The sequence below is a fragment of the Colobus angolensis genome, unplaced genomic scaffold, assembly GCF_000951035.1.
Source record: "Colobus angolensis palliatus isolate OR3802 unplaced genomic scaffold, Cang.pa_1.0 Scaffold81, whole genome shotgun sequence".
NCBI classification, from domain to species: domain Eukaryota; kingdom Metazoa; phylum Chordata; class Mammalia; order Primates; family Cercopithecidae; genus Colobus; species Colobus angolensis.
The window spans coordinates 3201725-3219492 of NW_012121932.1; the positions used below are offsets into that span (position 1 = coordinate 3201725).

General features: G+C 33.7%; 1 protein-coding gene across 1 annotated transcript in view; it reads right to left on the reverse strand.

Annotated features, from left to right (window-relative positions):
* The window catches only part of USH2A (Usher syndrome 2A (autosomal recessive, mild)), an 802205-nt gene that overhangs the window by 311323 nt on the left and 473114 nt on the right, over nt 1-17768 (reverse strand). The window contains exon 37 of the mRNA XM_011929421.1: nt 729-908. Within this exon, the coding sequence (XP_011784811.1) occupies nt 729-908 (180 nt within the window). The remainder of the gene's footprint in view (nt 1-728; nt 909-17768) is intronic.

Sequence of the window (17768 nt, forward strand, 5' to 3'; positions counted from 1 at the left end):
TGTTCAAGGGCCATCCATGTCAACCCTAGAGGGGTTTTCTTCAATGTGATTATTTCCCACAATGAGTTAAAACATGGTGAAGCTGATGGCACATCAAAATAATGGTAATTGTGAATAGGTTGATTTTTATAGAAATATTTAAAATAAAAATATCCAGACTGTATCACATTTCACACATGAATGTGGCCCTGCTGAATTGTAATTATTAGGATCAGGAATTTAAAGGTGTTTTTCAGCAATGCAAATGGAAATTTCCTATTCTATCATCTACACCCTGCCTTTTTTGCCAAATGAAGTACTTTAAGTATACAATTGAACTAGTTATTTAGAATACCAGGAATGAAAACCATTTGCAGTAGAAAATGGAAACTCGAATTGCAAATACAAATTTTGGCTTTAAGTAAAGTCTTGAACAAAAAGCATTTCCCAATTTTCTTAACATGCAGAAATCCAGAGAGATATGTGTGTGTGTGTGTGTATGGTATACAGGCACACATACACACACAGTGTGAAATGGATGAAAGCAGTCTCAGCAAAACGATAAAAGACCATCAATTAAAGAATCTGAATAAACAAAGCGAAACAACAACAATCAAAAGAACCAGAAATATAATTGAGCCTCTAAGTTTTAAAATAAAATGCCTCTAAAAATAAACAAGATATTCAATGGGCACTTAATTCTAGGGCATTTATATAAAATTAGATAGCCAACATTTGCATAGACTTACCTCCTGGAGGCATTGTAATTGTTATAGGATCAGTTATCAAGCTGCCCTGGCTATTTGAAATATTCACTTGTACGGTATAGTTGGTAAAAGGAACCAGCCCATCCATGAGCACCCCAAGTTTTGTCTCTTCTCCACTGTACATGACTTTTGTGACATTCAGAAGGGTGTAATTATTACCTACTGATTAAAAAAGAAAATTATTAAAATAAATACATATTTAAGAATTCTTTCCTGATATTATTTGAGTATTTTCTTGAGTTTCTAAATATACTGTACCAAATAGATCTGTAACTTTACCACTCTAAGAGGCATTACAAGTGCCTCTATCAATGCACATATTTGGATTTTATTATCTTGTGGACAAAAGTGTTATCTGGGTTGACCTGGCCAATTCATTCATCACAGCAATCAAAATAATTTGAGGAATATTCTTAGATAACTGTAGGATAAAACCATATCACAAGTATCAAGCATATAAGTAAAAATATTGCACAAATGTATAAATTGATTACTTGATGAGTTGTTTATACTTTTTTGAGTTTTCTTTTTCCAATAAAAATCCCTGAATTTTTTTGGATATGCAGACAGGAAGAAATAATACATTATTCCTCAAATAGAATGGTTCTGGATACACGTACTATATTCAGACATATTAGTCAGATATTGCATATATCACAAACTGAGGTATTTTCTGTTCACTTTGCCTGAAATGTGGGTGGATTTCTTTCTATCTAATACCTCTTTAAATTAGAATTAGTCAGAATATCCTGAAAAGCAACTGGAGATGGGAGGTACTATATTTCCACTTTGACCAGAAGATCTAATATTTTTAGCTTTATAAGAAAATACAGAAGCTGCCTACCTATATAAAAGAGTTACTCTCAGTATGTCCTCACCCTGCTCCCACCACCACTCTCCTTCCAAAGCTTTAGCAAACCCATTCTTAAATCTCATCAGTCCACAATACAGGAAATATTGCTGCCTAATAACAGTGTTTTATCTCTCTCTCTTACACCATTAGGTTAAATTTCAGGTTAAGAGTCAGAAATTAGGGTTAAAATAAGAAAAGGGCTACAAATGAAAATTGTAACACTTTTCTATATTAGATGATTTCCTGAAAAATTTATGATACGATTTTTTAAAATGCTGCTTAATTTTTGTCAATTTCAGAAATGATACAATAACTCTTAAAAAACAGAAAAATGAATGATTAAGAGTACCACACAGGTAAGGCAACATAGCAAGACCTCATCTCTAAAAAAAAAAAAAAAAATAAAAATTAAAAATTATCTAGTCGCAGTGGTATGACCCTGTAGTTTTAGCTACTCAGGAGATTGAGGTGGGAGAATCACTTGAACCTACAAATTTGCGATTACAATGAACTGCAATTGTATCACTACACTCCAGCCTGGGGGACAGAGTGAGACTTTTTCTTTAAAAGAGCACCAATATTTACTACAAATAACTTTCTTCCTATATAACACCACGTTTTATTATATGTACATTTAAGCTTTCACACATAATTTCTGCAGATACAGAAAAATGAATTAAAAAAGCACATGATATTGAGCTTCAAAGGGAAGAACAAGCATACTCGCAAGATCTCCAGATACTGATATAATCTTTATTGAACAAATGCTTAAAAAGTAAAAGATGGCATCATACTAAAAGTGATCTTGCATCGTATAGTATACAAAATGCAATGTTTACAATATTTACAAAAACATTATATTTTAACACAGTTTAGTAGCAAAGTACAGTGCAAAGGAAAGAACATAAATTTGGTTGTCAGAAAGTCCTGCATTTGAACATGTTCTTGTATTCTTTAGTAATGTGCTCTTTGCTAATTTATTTAATATTTCTAAATATCTGGTCCTTCAACTGTGAACTGGGAATGATAATACAGTATTTACATTGCAGTGCTATTGTGAAAATCAAGTGAGATGATTTCTTTATCATATCCATCACATAATAGTTGCTCATAAACAGTAGCTAGGAATGATGTTATTGTTCTTGTTGTAATCCATACAATCGATACGTTCTAGCCATTTAGAACTAGCAAGTGATTAAGAATTTTATACCCTGTATTTCATTTTCTCAGTAGCAATTGCCTACCTGTTCTCTACCCCTTCCAACCTAACAATGTATTATTAATCAAAATTCTAAGGCTTTTCAATGAACAAAGCAGCACTGATCTCATCCCCTACCAATGTGCCACTGTCCCATCATATTATATTTCAAACTGAAATTAATGAAGATCAAATCATGCAAAAGAGATTCTGATATCTGGTTATTACTTGACTATTTTCCTGAAATGTGGGTAGGTTCAACACATTTTAACAACATACAAAAAGTTATTTAAAAAGATACTTATAACAATTTGGGGATGGAGGACATCACTGGAAAATCTGTTACAAAATACTCAGGAGTTTTTTCCATGAGCAGAAGAGAGCCCTAGTGGCATAATATAATTTATTACTCTGGACCCAAAATTGGCACGTCCAAAGAAGTAGTTTATTTCAAAAGAAATAAACAGTGCTTGTGGGCTAAAACATGACAATGATAATTTCTACTCACTTTCAGTAAAAGCAGATAAAGACATATTCATAGCTTAAAGAGTGATTTCAAGGTCCTAAAATGGAAGTAGATAATGCACTCCTCTATATGTGTAACACATATTAGCAAGACGTTATGAAACCTACAAAGTAGCCTTTGATAATTTCATTATGCACTAAAAAGACATTTCCAATTTATGTCATTTTAGCTTTCATAGGTTCTTTACAACTAGTCAACTAGCTTCTGCTGAGGATTATTGAGCTCCAACTGCATACAAGGAGAAGGCTTTGCTAGGCACTGACGAGAACATGCCCCAAGTACATAAGACATAATTCCTGCATTCAAGAAATCTGGTTAAGATTAAATGTGAACATCCTAACCATTGCCTAAGATCAATTACATGGTCAGGATGGGAAGATCTCCTGTCCCCATGATAGTGAGCTCCTTGGAAGTATTTCTGCTGTCATTAACATGCTCAATTGTAAACTTTCAAAAAGGTCAGCTTGTCCTATAGACTCAAGCAGATATTCAACTGACTCTCAAGTAGCATAACTGTGCAGGTCTTATAAAAGAATGAAATTTGTAAAGCAACAATGGAAATTCTAAAATTAAGCCATGAGAATATAATTTTACAAATTTTCAGCCAGGGACAAATACAAAATAAATAAGTAAATGTGTATGATTATAATGTTGGTGAAGTTTTCTCCACTGCATTTTGCTTGTTTGTTTTTGAAGAAAATTTTGAGCTGTAAAACAAACAAAAAACAAACACTATTTCTTGCTTTGAAAATGGCATGGCAGGGAGAATATATAAGTGCACTTTATTCTAAGCTTCCTAGATAACAACATTAATACATGGTAATTATATAATTAGTTGTAACATTAAGTTCTAGTTATAGAACAATGAATACTCAGTAATTATAAGAAGTATATAATTACTCAATAATTATGAGAAGCATGCAATTACATAACCATTTTGCTCAGCTCAAAAAAGAACTTGTACATCTCCAGGAACCATGCAGCTGAGTGAGTCTAATGTTCTCTCACCCCTACAAACATACAGTTCAATTCACAGACCTAGAGTAGCTGACAGGATTTCAGCTCTCAATGAAGCTCAAAAATGTCCAGATTCAAAACCAAAGCAGGATCCACAGATTTTAGTTCTTCCTCCATTTCATTCTCACTGTCTTTCCTTCCTTCCTTTGAACTTTAGGAATCTAGGCTCCTCAATATTGGGGAGGAGGGGTAGATTTTTAAAATGCATGTCCTCAGACTCCTGCTCTTGAGATGGTTGTGCTTTGCCACTTTTCACTGCATAAACTGGGCTTTCAGTGGACTGGAAAACGCAGCCTCATTGGTTCAGCCTCAAAAATCAAGCTTGAAATTGTGAAAGTGATAAGCATGTCCTATCGCAGGTGACCATTCCTGTCTGGTAGGCCCTGCAATCTGACCCTATTTGTGAGTATAAGTGGATGGTGCAAGACCTTTTAAGCTTCTGTGTTCTGGAACAACAACTCCCCACTGCCTGCCTCACCCCCACCCAAGCACTGTGATTTGAAGTTGAGTTGACCTCCTCCACCCTCTGTGGCTTGGTCTGAGCTATAGAGCTTTAACTGGGGATCTCACTTAGCTCTTTGCAAAATGAGGTTACCAATACCACTGTTCCAGGCACAACCTACATCAAAATCACGTGCGGGTACCTCATAAACATTTGTATATCTGAATTCTACCCCAGGCCTACTGGATGAGCACTGGAGCATAGGGTGCTGGGATCCTGGATGATTCTTCTAGAGTTCAGACTCTAGCTTTGGACTATAATATATTTACTCTCTTAGTGAAATAAATGTAAAGCTAAGGTTTAAAACAGATGTCCCCTTACAGACTACAAAAATCCAATGAAGCTGTTCTATAAGAAAATTTAAAATGTGCATAAAAACAATTTTAAAAATAAGTAGTCATTATTGCACAATTAAGAACAGTAACATCAGGGTTTCTGATTTAAGTATTATACCTCTTTGTCACTATCTTCCACTGAAGATGCAGAGGAAGGAAAGATTTTTTGTGTATTGACCAACATCACACATCATAAAGATAAAATAAGTTTTGTATAGATCAGGTAGAATTTCTAAATAAACTCCTAACTGCTCTTTCAGTCTATCCCACATTCTAAAGGGTCTTGAAAGAGGTTAATTCATTCAGTCCTATTTTATTTCAAAGAAAAGGGTTACATGAAAAAATAGACCAAATAAATCTCATATGAACAACAGATTTTACTTATAAAAAAAGTTTTCTTTAGTCTCAAAGTCTTAACTGAAAATTTAACAATATTAACGCCCCTTTTCTAAGATGAAAATCTTATTTTCAATGTTCTTTTTTGTTGAATAGTAGAAAATCTTCTATGCAATTATTTTTTAAGGAAAAAACAGCATAAATGGATATTTTAACATGTATGACTCAGGGATGCGTAAATGATTGCTGTCCCGAGGATACCATCCTATGGGGTTCTCTAGATTGGAATAACATAAATGGGTATGCTTTCCTATTCTTGTTATAATCACTGTCACAAGAATTTTAATGCACCATATATTCCATAATTTTTTTTTCCTCTGTGCTGTACTGCTCTGACCTTTTCAATATTCTATAATTTGACTGGCTGGCCATTTCAGTTCTCTCCTTTTTACAGCCTTATTAACTTGTGGGAAAGAGGTGACATGAACAACCAATCAGAATAGATAATATTGCAAAGGTCAGTGTAGTCCTGTACAGTATCATCACACATGGAATACTGTATGCCAGGCATTAACATCCTGATATCTTATTCATGTGACAAAGATTGTAACAAGAACAGAAAATGGCACAACATGAATCCATTCTCATGACAAAGATTATAATGAGAAATGACAGCGAACAAACCAAACTGATTCTTGTTACCTTGTGAGGATTTTATATGTCAGGCCTGGTCCTGCTTTAAGTTAGTCTTTTTCTGAATCCAATTACACCTTAAGGTAGAAAAAGTATCAACTAATTTTTCCCACTTCTTGCTGTACAAAGAAACACTATGTTTTTCTGGTATTGAGGTCTAAATTTTAGTGTTGTTTAGTTCCACCTCACTATCACAAAATTCTGCCAATACCAAAATCAGAAGACATAGAATTGTGATCCAGGTAAACTGGCAAAATCAGCCTTTACTGTGAGCCAAGAATTTCAGGTCGCTCTAGATAGCCTGTATTAATATTTAAGTTACAGTTATTTATTCCTTCCAAAAATATTATTCTAAATTATTTTAACCCAAAAGCAAGTGTTTCTTCCAAATTCCATTTTTCTGATAGATCTCATGTTGGTAGGGAGCTGAAAGGTGCTGAGTGTTTGTTTATTTTGTAATTAATATATGGTGAAAGAAATCTATTCCTGGCCTTATGTTTTTGACAATGTATAAAATATTTATAGACATATGCCCACAAAGCTGTCTTCTTCACAGAACATTTGAAAGAGAAAGAAATAAATAGCCTATGAACCACTAAGACCTCCTGCGGACGGTGCTCGATTAATGCATCATATTTCTTACATTACTGTAATTACTGTAATAGTGATTTTAATTAGTTGTCATCTAGTCAAAGCTGTACTTCTTTGACTCCTCTTTAAATTGGTCATTCTTCTAGTATGACAATTGTAGTGCAGGGAATAAATACATGCACCATTTTATGAACTCACCAAAACATGCTTCAGACACATTTACCCTAGTTGTGCCCACACAAGAGAAACGACAGCTCTGTAGATATCTAGAATCTTTGTATTTTGTTCTGTTGTTCTTCTTTTTAATGTGTAGGCACAATTACTGTTCTAAATATTGCAAATTATTTTTAAAGTTTGTTGAAGCATGTTTTATTTTTTCCCATCAAGCTTTCTCTATGTATCACAGTCAGATTTTCCTAAATGGATCTCATTTTATGAACATCAGAAAGGAATTATAATGCATGAAGGACAGACAAAAATCTCTGTACCTTATGCTTAATATTTCTGTAATCCTAAAACTGCTCTAAAAATAGTCATAAAAATGAAAGAAACATATATGTATATATGCATGTATAGTACATATTTTATATATAAAGTTCACTATATGATATATAAAATTCAGTATAGTTCACTATATATATGTATATAAACACACACAGAAAGAGAGAGAGAGTAAATTCAGAGGTGTACTGTGACTATCGTAAATTGTAGAAGTATGGTTTATTTTCACTAACCAAGTTATGCTCTGAAATGTCAGGGTTTTTTTCCACTTTGACTTATTATTTGCCATTTGGGCAAACTTTTTTCCACCTGAACAAACTGATGCCTTATCTCAATCAGCTAAGAGTTATTTGAACAAATATACTCCCAGAGAAAGTGGTCCTCAGCTTCCACACCAAACACTGGACATGAACACAACTATTTTATCACCAAAATGTATTTCCTTCTAAAATTCTGGTAGAGCCTTACTAACCATTCTGAACATGCTAAGCCTATGGTGGTCCTAGGATCAGACGAGTAATTTGACAACCATTATTGATCCCAGACAAGGCCTATGGTCCATTCTTTGTTTAATGACATGTTTAACAATTTCTTCTAATCACTGGACTGTATATACTTGAGATGGTTACTCTGTAAGAGAAGAGCAACGATTTGGGGGTTTGGACGAGAATGATATCATGGTTTGCTGTTGAGTTCTACCTGTTTCATATGCTACAGTCACACAGTCAGGTGTTCCTGTGTTAGTTATATATCGATGTGTCATGGTATTACCACAAACTTAGCAACATACATTTATAATCTCATAGTTTCTGTGAGTCAGGAGTCTGGCACAGCTAACTGGGTCCTGTGCTCAGGGTCTCAAAAGACTGCAGTCAAGGTGTTGGCCAGGACTGAAGTCCCAACTGAAGGCTCCAATGAGGAAGGATCTCTCTCAAGCTCAGGTGGTTGTTGGTAGCTTTCAGTTTGTTGTAGGCTGTCGATACTGAGGGTCTCAGTTTTTTCCAGCTATTGGCTCAAGGCTGCCCTCAGTTACTAGGTTTGAGTTGCTTAGAGTTCACCCTCATTGCTTCCCATATGGGCCTCCCAGCATGACCACTTACTGTATCAAAAAGAGGGAGTCTCCTAGCAAGATAGGTTACAATCTTATGGAGGGGGCATGCTATCACCTTTGTTATGTTCTACTGGTGAGAAGCAAGTTACAGGTTTTGAAGACACCCAAGGGAAGGAGAGTAAACAAGGACATGAACACCAGGAGGTGGGGAAACTCAGATGCCACCTTACAGTCTCTGAGTTAGTCTCTGAACTGTATATATGAATCACCTTGCTGGAAAGAGATTTTGGACAAATTGTGAACTTTCACAGCTTCTAAATTAAGTGGTACCACACAACTGTCTTTCCAAAATACCTGACAGAATGGAAACAAGCTATGAAAACAGTAACATTAACAATTTTAGTTGAAAATTCTCCAGGTACAAATGTATAAAGGAAAAGGAAAAAAAATGACTGACATGAAATTGAAACCTAAAAGAAGAAAGATATGGTAAATTCTTTCTTAGTATAGCACAACTCCTACCTTTGTTCCCAGAGGAAGGAGTATAAGCCAAATAAATCCTCTCCAATGTGTAGAGAAATGAAATGAGTGGAGTCTGCAGAGATAGGAAGAGAAATCAGGGCTGGCCATTCTGCCAAGCCCTGTGCTGAGTTGGGGGAAGAAGCTGGTGTTCCCAGGATTGGGAGATGCATGTGAATAAATGGAGCAAGTGCTGCCACAAAAGCCATATAATAGGATCTCAGAGGAGACAGAAAATCTGGATTCCCCAGAATTCTGCCCAGTGCATCTTTGCACTCTCTAGCAACACCTAGTGCTCGAAGTTTAGGTCAAAAGAAGACTGACTAGCACCAGAAGGGAAAGGAAGTAGACCAAGCTCAGAACCAGAGTAAAATCTGGACAGAACTGCCCATACAAGGCATAAGCAAGATGAGGTTGAAGAAAAAAAATATGTATAGAGTATTGTATATACAGCTAAAGAGGAAGAAAGGATTCTAACATAAAAAGACAAAATAACCATGCAGTTTGGGGGAAAATGATATATATTCCCTGTAAGATGATAAAATGATATTGCAGAGACAGAGAAACAATCTGGAAATTTAAAAATGCATTAAGTATTTAATAAATAAGTTAGAAAAAGCCAGGAACAGAATAGAGAGAGCTAAGATCTAAATCAATGGTATGATGACAAGCCTTGAGAGATTCGTAATTCATGTACAAGAAAAATGATCAAGAAATTACAACAATCAGGGAGACGATAATAGGTATGTAGAAATAAATGATTAGAAATATAACTTAATTTTCTTTGTTTTCGTAAATGAAAGGACAGCTGAAGTTCATGTGGTAAGACCATGGGATTGCCAGTCAGTTGCACTGCTTTCACCTGGGGACTACAGAGCTTGATCCAGTGAAACAATGGCTCACAGGCAACTAAGGATTATTCAAGATGCCTCTAAAATTGTTGAGAATCCAGAAGCAGAGTGATAATTTTCAAAGCAGCTGAATGGTGATCGTGCCCGTGGGGGTGTCCTAAGAAGGCACAAGCTTGTCTGGGCCATGTTATTTGTGGTTCTGCACAAATCTGACTCTCCAGCTTTCCTGGTAACTTTTTGAACTGTTGAATTCCTTTAATATAATTCATCTCTGCCTGAATTAACCAAATTTGTTTCAGCTGTTTGCTATCAAGAAATCACCCATGAATTGAGAAAGCTCTAAAATAATGTTCACTGTTTGTTAACATTGGTTATTTATGGGTAGTAGGATTTTAGTGGATGTTGTTTTTCTGTATTACATAGATTTTTAGATTAGCATTCATAATTGTTGCAAAATCAAATGAATCATGAAAGGATTGAAATATCCAAGGAAAGTATGTAAATTGTATCTTAATTTATAAACAAGTTATAATAAAACAGAGACCCAGAAACTACAGTCTACAAGCCAAATTTGGCCAGCTGCCTATTTTTGGAAATAAAGGTTTATTAGAACAAAAGTAATTATCTTTCTAGGAATTTTCATGGTATAACTGCAGAATTGAGTAATTATGGCAGAGAATATATTGTCTGCAAAGTCTAAATTGTTTACTTTCTGTCCCTTTATAGAAAATATTTGCCAACCTCTGAATTAAACAATTAAAGAAGCTAACTTTTAAAAAATATTCTGCCTTCCTGAATAAAGGGAGCAGTTTCCACTTTCCAGAATGATTCTTTTGAGCAAATTTTTTTTTAAAGAGTTGAACAAAGCATGTGGAAAGAACATTTTGTTGATATAGCCCTGTGTTACATCACTGCACTATACCTTCATTAACACTTTGACTATCTTTCATTATTCAGCATTAATAAATGCAAATTACTGAAAAGGAAATGAAGCTGGACAAAAATAAGTTCTAGATAGTCCCCTAATTCCACATGCCTAGGAAGTTTGCCAATGGAAATCCAAGTGCCTAGCTTATATGGCTTATATAGCTGCTGTTCTAAAGGCTTAATAAGATTAACTGAAGAGTAATTAATGGTGCTTGGGTGAAAGAAATATGGGTTTACAATTTTAACTGCTTCTAAAATACTTTTCTACAATGTTCAAAGTTATATGTCTTCCTGAAAAAAATCAGTGGTAGGTAATTTGTCCAAAACAGGAAACATCCCTTTCTTATGGATTCTAGTGAAAATAAGTAAATGGTTAAATAAGGCTAAAATATTTGCTGAAAGTAACAAATGCAGTGTCAATATTACCTTGAAATTTATTTTAAGAATATGATTAGATAAGTGCATCAAATAATTGCCTTATTCTAAGTATCAAATAATGAATTGCTGAATGGTTTAATTGGGCCTTTTCAAATATTTTGCTTAAGAACTTCCTAGAACAGGTGGCTAGAGTCAGAGGCAAGAAAACAATAATATGGTACCATGAGTACCAAAATAAGCATTTGATATGTAAAGGATCATAAGATATAAATATGTTTGTAAAGCAAAGAGAGTTTGATATATAAATATTGGCCTCTTGAGGAACAACTTAATCAATTTTGCTCTCTAATTTAAAGTTGAGCTGTTTTTCTCTTTTAAATCCCCCAGATGGTAGCTTTCTGGTCTGCATAATTATAGAAATGAAAAGAACTAGCCTGGATACCTTCAAAGGCATTTTATTCACCTTAACTGTTCTCCTATTACTAACCTAGACCAGTTGATATGGTTCAGCTCTGAAACAAGCATGTGAAAGTAAATAAGATCTTTGTCATGAAAAATAGTCATTTACCTAATAGCACCCTAAGAATATGGTTTATAGCCACCAGTTGTATTAACAGATCTTTTTTTAAAAGAAAGAATAAAGTTATTTAAAAACATTACTTCATCTTAAGAAAAATACTGAGAAATTTGAAGAGTTTTTTGATGATGCTATAGCTACATATTTTAAGTCTTTATTTTTTAATCCTTATTCATTTGTGGGGCTTCCATTGTCAGTATACAAATGAAGATTATTATCTGCTTTCGAAACATGTTCATAACTCATAGATGCCAATAAAATTTTTCAGTTCTTTGGGGGAGATGATCAGAAAGAAACTGGCTAAAAGCAGACCTGGGGATCTCCGATCCATAATCAAATATCGAGATTGATTGTGTCACTTGCACTCGTATTGATTTCAATTGGAGTAGCTCACCCAAGGGAATAATAAAAATGTGGAATAAAACTGATTTATGAGGACAAAATAAATCCTTTTTTGAGTGTAATGAATTGGTACTATTTAACCCTTTCAATCACAGGGTGAAAAACTATTTATTTTTTAAGAATGCTGAACTAGCCAAAAGAAGTCATATCAGAAATGCCAATATTGTCAAGTGCCATTACGCAAAGTTGTAATGCTCGGGAAGAAATGCTGCTCTAAACTTGATGGAAGGCATTATTTGACATACGACATACTTTTTTAGCTTTCCTGGGCCAACTTCTATGTGTCATCACAAATGATGGACCTGTAGATCCAAACTATTATAGAATCACTCAGTAGATGTTTATGGTGCTTATTTACATGATTTATAAGACAGTTGAGAAGCTAGAACAAAACATGGTGGTATAACATTAACTACATTTAATTTTTTTCTCAATATAGGTGTTCTTGGTTTTAACTCAAAACAGCATTTAACAGTTATATTCATGGGACACTCAGCAATATTCGAGGATAACAGGGATATTCAGGAGAAACAGAGTTGGGCATAACTTGCAAAAATATTTGCCTTAAGAAAACTGGAGGACCAAATAAACAAGGAGATGATTTGTATATAAAACCCAGCAGCTGTTTGACTCTATCAGTTGAGCCAACCAGTCAAGCAGCTGATTCAATGAGAAAAATATCAGTCACGTCATTGTTTCTTGAAACCCGGTAGACAAAACATTTCCAATAGTTTGGCATTGATTTAACTTTTAACTTTCCCTCTGTGTTAACATCTTGTACATGTGTTCCAAACCTTTGCTGTCCAATACAATAGCTCCTATCTACATATGGCTGTTGAGAACATGAAATGTGGCCAGTGTGGCTGAGGAGCTGAATTTCTAATTTGATTTTAATGAATTTAAATTAAAAATTGATCATTGATTCAGTTACTGGAAAACTTTTAAATACATTTGAAACAATTTGGCATGTGGATCTACTTTCTCAACTGAAAACTTATGACATCTAAATGCACATTGAATATACCTGATAAAAAATCTGAATTGAAATATCCTGCAAGTGTAAAATACAAACATAGATTTGGTAAAAAAAAAAAAAAAAAAGTATCATTAGTAACTTGTAAGTTTTAATTACATGTTAAAATGATGATATATTTTAGATAGTTTGGATTAAATAAGGTATACTACTAATTTTTTTTTTTTTTTTTTTTTTTTTGAGACTGAGTCACTCTGTTGCCCAGACTGGAGTGCAGTGGTGTGATGTCAGCTCACTGCAAACTCCGCCTCTCACATTCAAGTGATTCTCCCACCTCAGTCTCCTCAGTAGCTGAGAGACTACAGGCATGCGCCACCACTCCTGGCTAATTTTTGCATTTTTAGTAGAGACGGAGTTTCGCCATGTCACCCAGACTGGTCTCAAACTCCTGACCTCAGGTGGTCTGCCACCCTTGGCCTCCCAAAGTGCTGGGATCACAGGTGTGAGCCACTGCACCAAGTCCTACTAAATTAGTTTTAACTGTTTCATTTTACTTTTTAAAAATGTGCATTTTAGAAAATTCAAAATTATATATGTAGCTCACATTATATTTCTATTAGATAGTGCTGTTCTGATGTGCTAAAGGAACAATTAGAATGCACATTTAAAATGTAGGTTCATTTTCATTTTAAATCAATGGAAGAAAACCTCATTGTTCAAAGATCTGCCTAGCTAGACTCACAAGAGCTGGAAGTGAAACTTTTATTCACAGAATGCACAGATTCTGTTCCATACATTGCATTGAATTCATAGTCCTAAGAAAGCTGATTTCAGAACAACTTATGAGCATTACAAGAAGGAGTGCGTTGATTTGTTATCAGTTCTGTCGTTTGGCTTGTACTGTCATTGTGTTTAATTAAAGTACATAAAGGTAACTTTATTTATCTCCACTGGCATAAAAAGGCTTTTAAAAAAATTAATACATTTTACTATTTACAATGAAACATAATTTAATTCAGTTTGATGGTACCATAATTAGTATAGCATAATAATTTTTCTCCCATGATAACTTTGACATGTATGCCATACAGAGTAAATCATTAAATAGGAAACAGTTACAAATCAGAAAGATAATAAGAAAATCTATTACCATAAAGACATAAATTATTAGGAAAAAGTGGAAGTAAACCACTTTTAGTTGAAGAGATTCAAGCAAAAATAAGGTGATAATAAATAATAATTGCAATGGCTGGGCTTCTGAAAGAAACTGAGGCCCAAGGTTTTTAACATCCTTTGTGTAATGAACTCAAGATTTTTGTTCCCCATTTCTTATTAGAGTTTGAAGTTTTAAGGTCTTTTGTTTCTGAAATGCTTCCAGTAGTTTTGGTATGAAATGAAGCATAATATAAATTCCCTCCTTCCCCTGCGTTTTTCTCTTTTGGTTTCATATATTTCTTCTTTTTCTAAATATAAAAGAAATGTTTTTATTGTAAATGTTAAGGCTATATCAGCAACCATAAAGACAAAAGCTGAAATTATCTAAAATCTGAAGATAATCATTATTATTAATATTTTGGTATATTTTGGTGTGTGTCCTTTGTATTTGTTCATATATATATACACATACACACACATCTCTCTATATATACATACATCTATATATATGATCTACTGTCATATGTTGCAATTATAGAATTCTATAATACTCATTGTTTTATAGATGTAAGAATATATATTTTCTCATCAACAAATATACAGTATAACCTTTGTAATGGATTTACCACAATGTCTTCAATCCATATAGTTGAATATTTAGAAACACCCACCCTCTTGATTTTTATTATACAAATAATCTCTGTCAAGGACATAATTTTATAAGGATTTTCCTGTGCACCTGTTTTTTTTGAAAATTTTAATAGGGAAAATTTCTGGGGTTCTCAATGGATAGGAATATTTGAAACCTCTTATATTTACCTTATAAGGTTATTTTAATAATCTCACATGAATTACTGGAAGCAAATAATTACTAAAAATCAATTGGTCATGGCTTATTTAAAGAAACCATAGTGTATGGATTGCATCTGTGACACAGAACTTGAATTACAGCTCTTTCTATTCAAAGTAAAAAGGTCTATCCTGTCTGTTAATGTGGTATATCCAGCTAAGTTCATATGACTGAGTGAGTTGAACTCACATTCTTTGAAAGTACAGATCTGTGTATTTTCTGTCTTCCCGGAGCTGGAGAAATTGCTAACTCAGATTTATAAATATTTTTAAAGTGTTGAATAAAAATGGCATGCTTTAAAAGCACTGATGTAATACCAGAGTTTTTTAAAATATTATAATAAAAATAAATGAACACAATCACAAAAGTAAAAATACCTGGAATAACCCTAATGAAAAATGTGAGGTCCTTATGAGGAAAATAACAAAATCTTACTGTGAGATACAAGCTGCTTAAGTAAATGGAACAATAACACATTTCCAGATGAGAAATATTTGAAGATGTAAGTTTCACAAGAATTAATGTATAAGAAGGAGACTCCATTAAAAGTATTGGTATCGTTTTTTAACTCAATCTAATGTTCAATTGGAAGAATATGCATATGAAAAGAACGAAGACCTTTTAAAAGAAATGAATAATAATCTGGAGGGAGAAAATATTAACTTTACCTATAAGATACAAAGGTATTTTCTAAATAATTAAGATGCTGAAAGCACCACAATTCAATCAGAATAGAAACAGGTATAAAGAGAAGAAATAAATAGCTCAGAAACAGACAGCATTATGTATACTAATTTAAGTCTAATAAATTTAGCAAAATAAAACAGCATATGTTTCAACTTTAGATGGAGAAAATATTTGTTATAAAAATAAATTAGCAAAGATTTAATTATCAAAAATCTAAAATACTACACCATAAACCTTATAAAAAGACCAAAAAGATAAATCAGATAAAATATTTAAAATTGTAATGACTAAGAATTACTATCTATAATATTTAAGCTGCCATAAATACCAAAACAAATTTTAAAACCTCTAAAATATTCTGGGTAAAGTGTGTGAGCAGACAAAAAAGAAAGACAAACAAACAAATAGAGAAAGAACATATGGAAAATGTTTGGTCTCAATAGGAATAAAAGAAATGCAAATTAAAGCAACCTACCATTTTTATCTATCAAATTCATATAATTACAGACAGATCAACACATTTGTATACTATTAGAAACCATGTGAAATGATGTAATTTTTTGAAAGCATTTTGCCATGCATATCACGTGTCTTCAAAAATATACTCAACCTTTAATTTAGCAATTCCTTTGTAGTTATACATATCAAGAAAAAACGTAGAAGTATGTGTTAACAAATATTCTTTCAAATAGTAAGAATAAAAAACCTACATAGCCAACAATAAGGAATTGATAAATACATACTGGCACATCTATACCATGGTATATTAAATACCTATTGAGTATTAAATACTTGTTATGAGTGTTTTTGTGTAATACAAGAAATATTCATGATATAATGTTAAATGTGTAAAGTATATGTGTTTGTAGTAAGATCCCAATACATTATATATGGAAACACATGAATACACATATGTATACCTCCATAGAAAAAACGACTGCAAGCCAATGACACATTTATAATAGGTATCTTTTTTTTTTCTTTTTTTTGAGACAGAGTCTCACTCTGTCACCCAGGCTGGAGTGCAGTGGCGCGATCTTGGCTCACTACAACCTTCACCTCCCAGGTCCAAGCAATTCTCTGCCTCACTCTCCCGAGTAGCTGGGATTACAGGCGCCTGCCACCACACTCGGCTAATTTTTTTTTGTATTGTTAGTAGAAACGGGGTTTCGCCAACTTGTACAGGCTGGTCTTGAACTCCTAACCTCATGATCCACCCGCCTCAGCCTCCCAAACTGCTAGGATTACAGGCATGAGCCTCTGTGTCCGGCCTAATTGGTACCATTTTAACAAAACTATCTCTGAAGAAAAAAGATACTCCAATCTAAGCCTTTAGCTACTAAATGTAACTAATATTCATCTGTGTAACAACTGAAAATTTGACAATTTTTTGTAATTATTGCAACTACACTTTTACTTTATGCCAAAGTCCTTAAAACAGTCTGCTGCATGAATTAGCTCCTGTCTAACTTTCTAGTCTCATCTATGCCATTCTTTTCTTCATTCCCTATCCCAGCTATAAGGGTCTTCTTTCATTTCCTCAAATCCACCACAGTTTTACTTTCCTCATATCCTTTAAAAATGCCAAAGATATTTAAGTACTTTCAAAATATTTCAGATGTTGAAAGCATAGTGATTAAGTTAGCATAGTGATGATTTGGAGAAATAAGTTTACACTGGGAAGGAATAAATACCCCGGGAACAGGCACCATCATTCATATAAATTTATATGTTTAATAAATTTAGCAAAATAAAACAACATAGGATTCAACTCTGGATAGAGGAAATTTCTCCACTCGACCCCAGCACCTACCATTTTGTTTCTGTCTTGCTCCATAAAACAAGCTAGATACGTGCTTTTTACATGAACAAATGCATGAATGTCCAAATAAACAAATAAATTTCTTAATTTAATTCTATGATTTTTGATTTCTGCTCCTTGGGTGTAAAACTCCTTTGCTGTCTCCCCAAAGGCATATTGCTAGAAGAAAAAACATGAATTTTATCTGCAACTTTATTTATAAATAAAGAATACAGGCCGGGCGCGGTGGCTCAAGCCTGTAATTCCAGCACTTTGGGAGGCCAAGACAGGCGGATCAC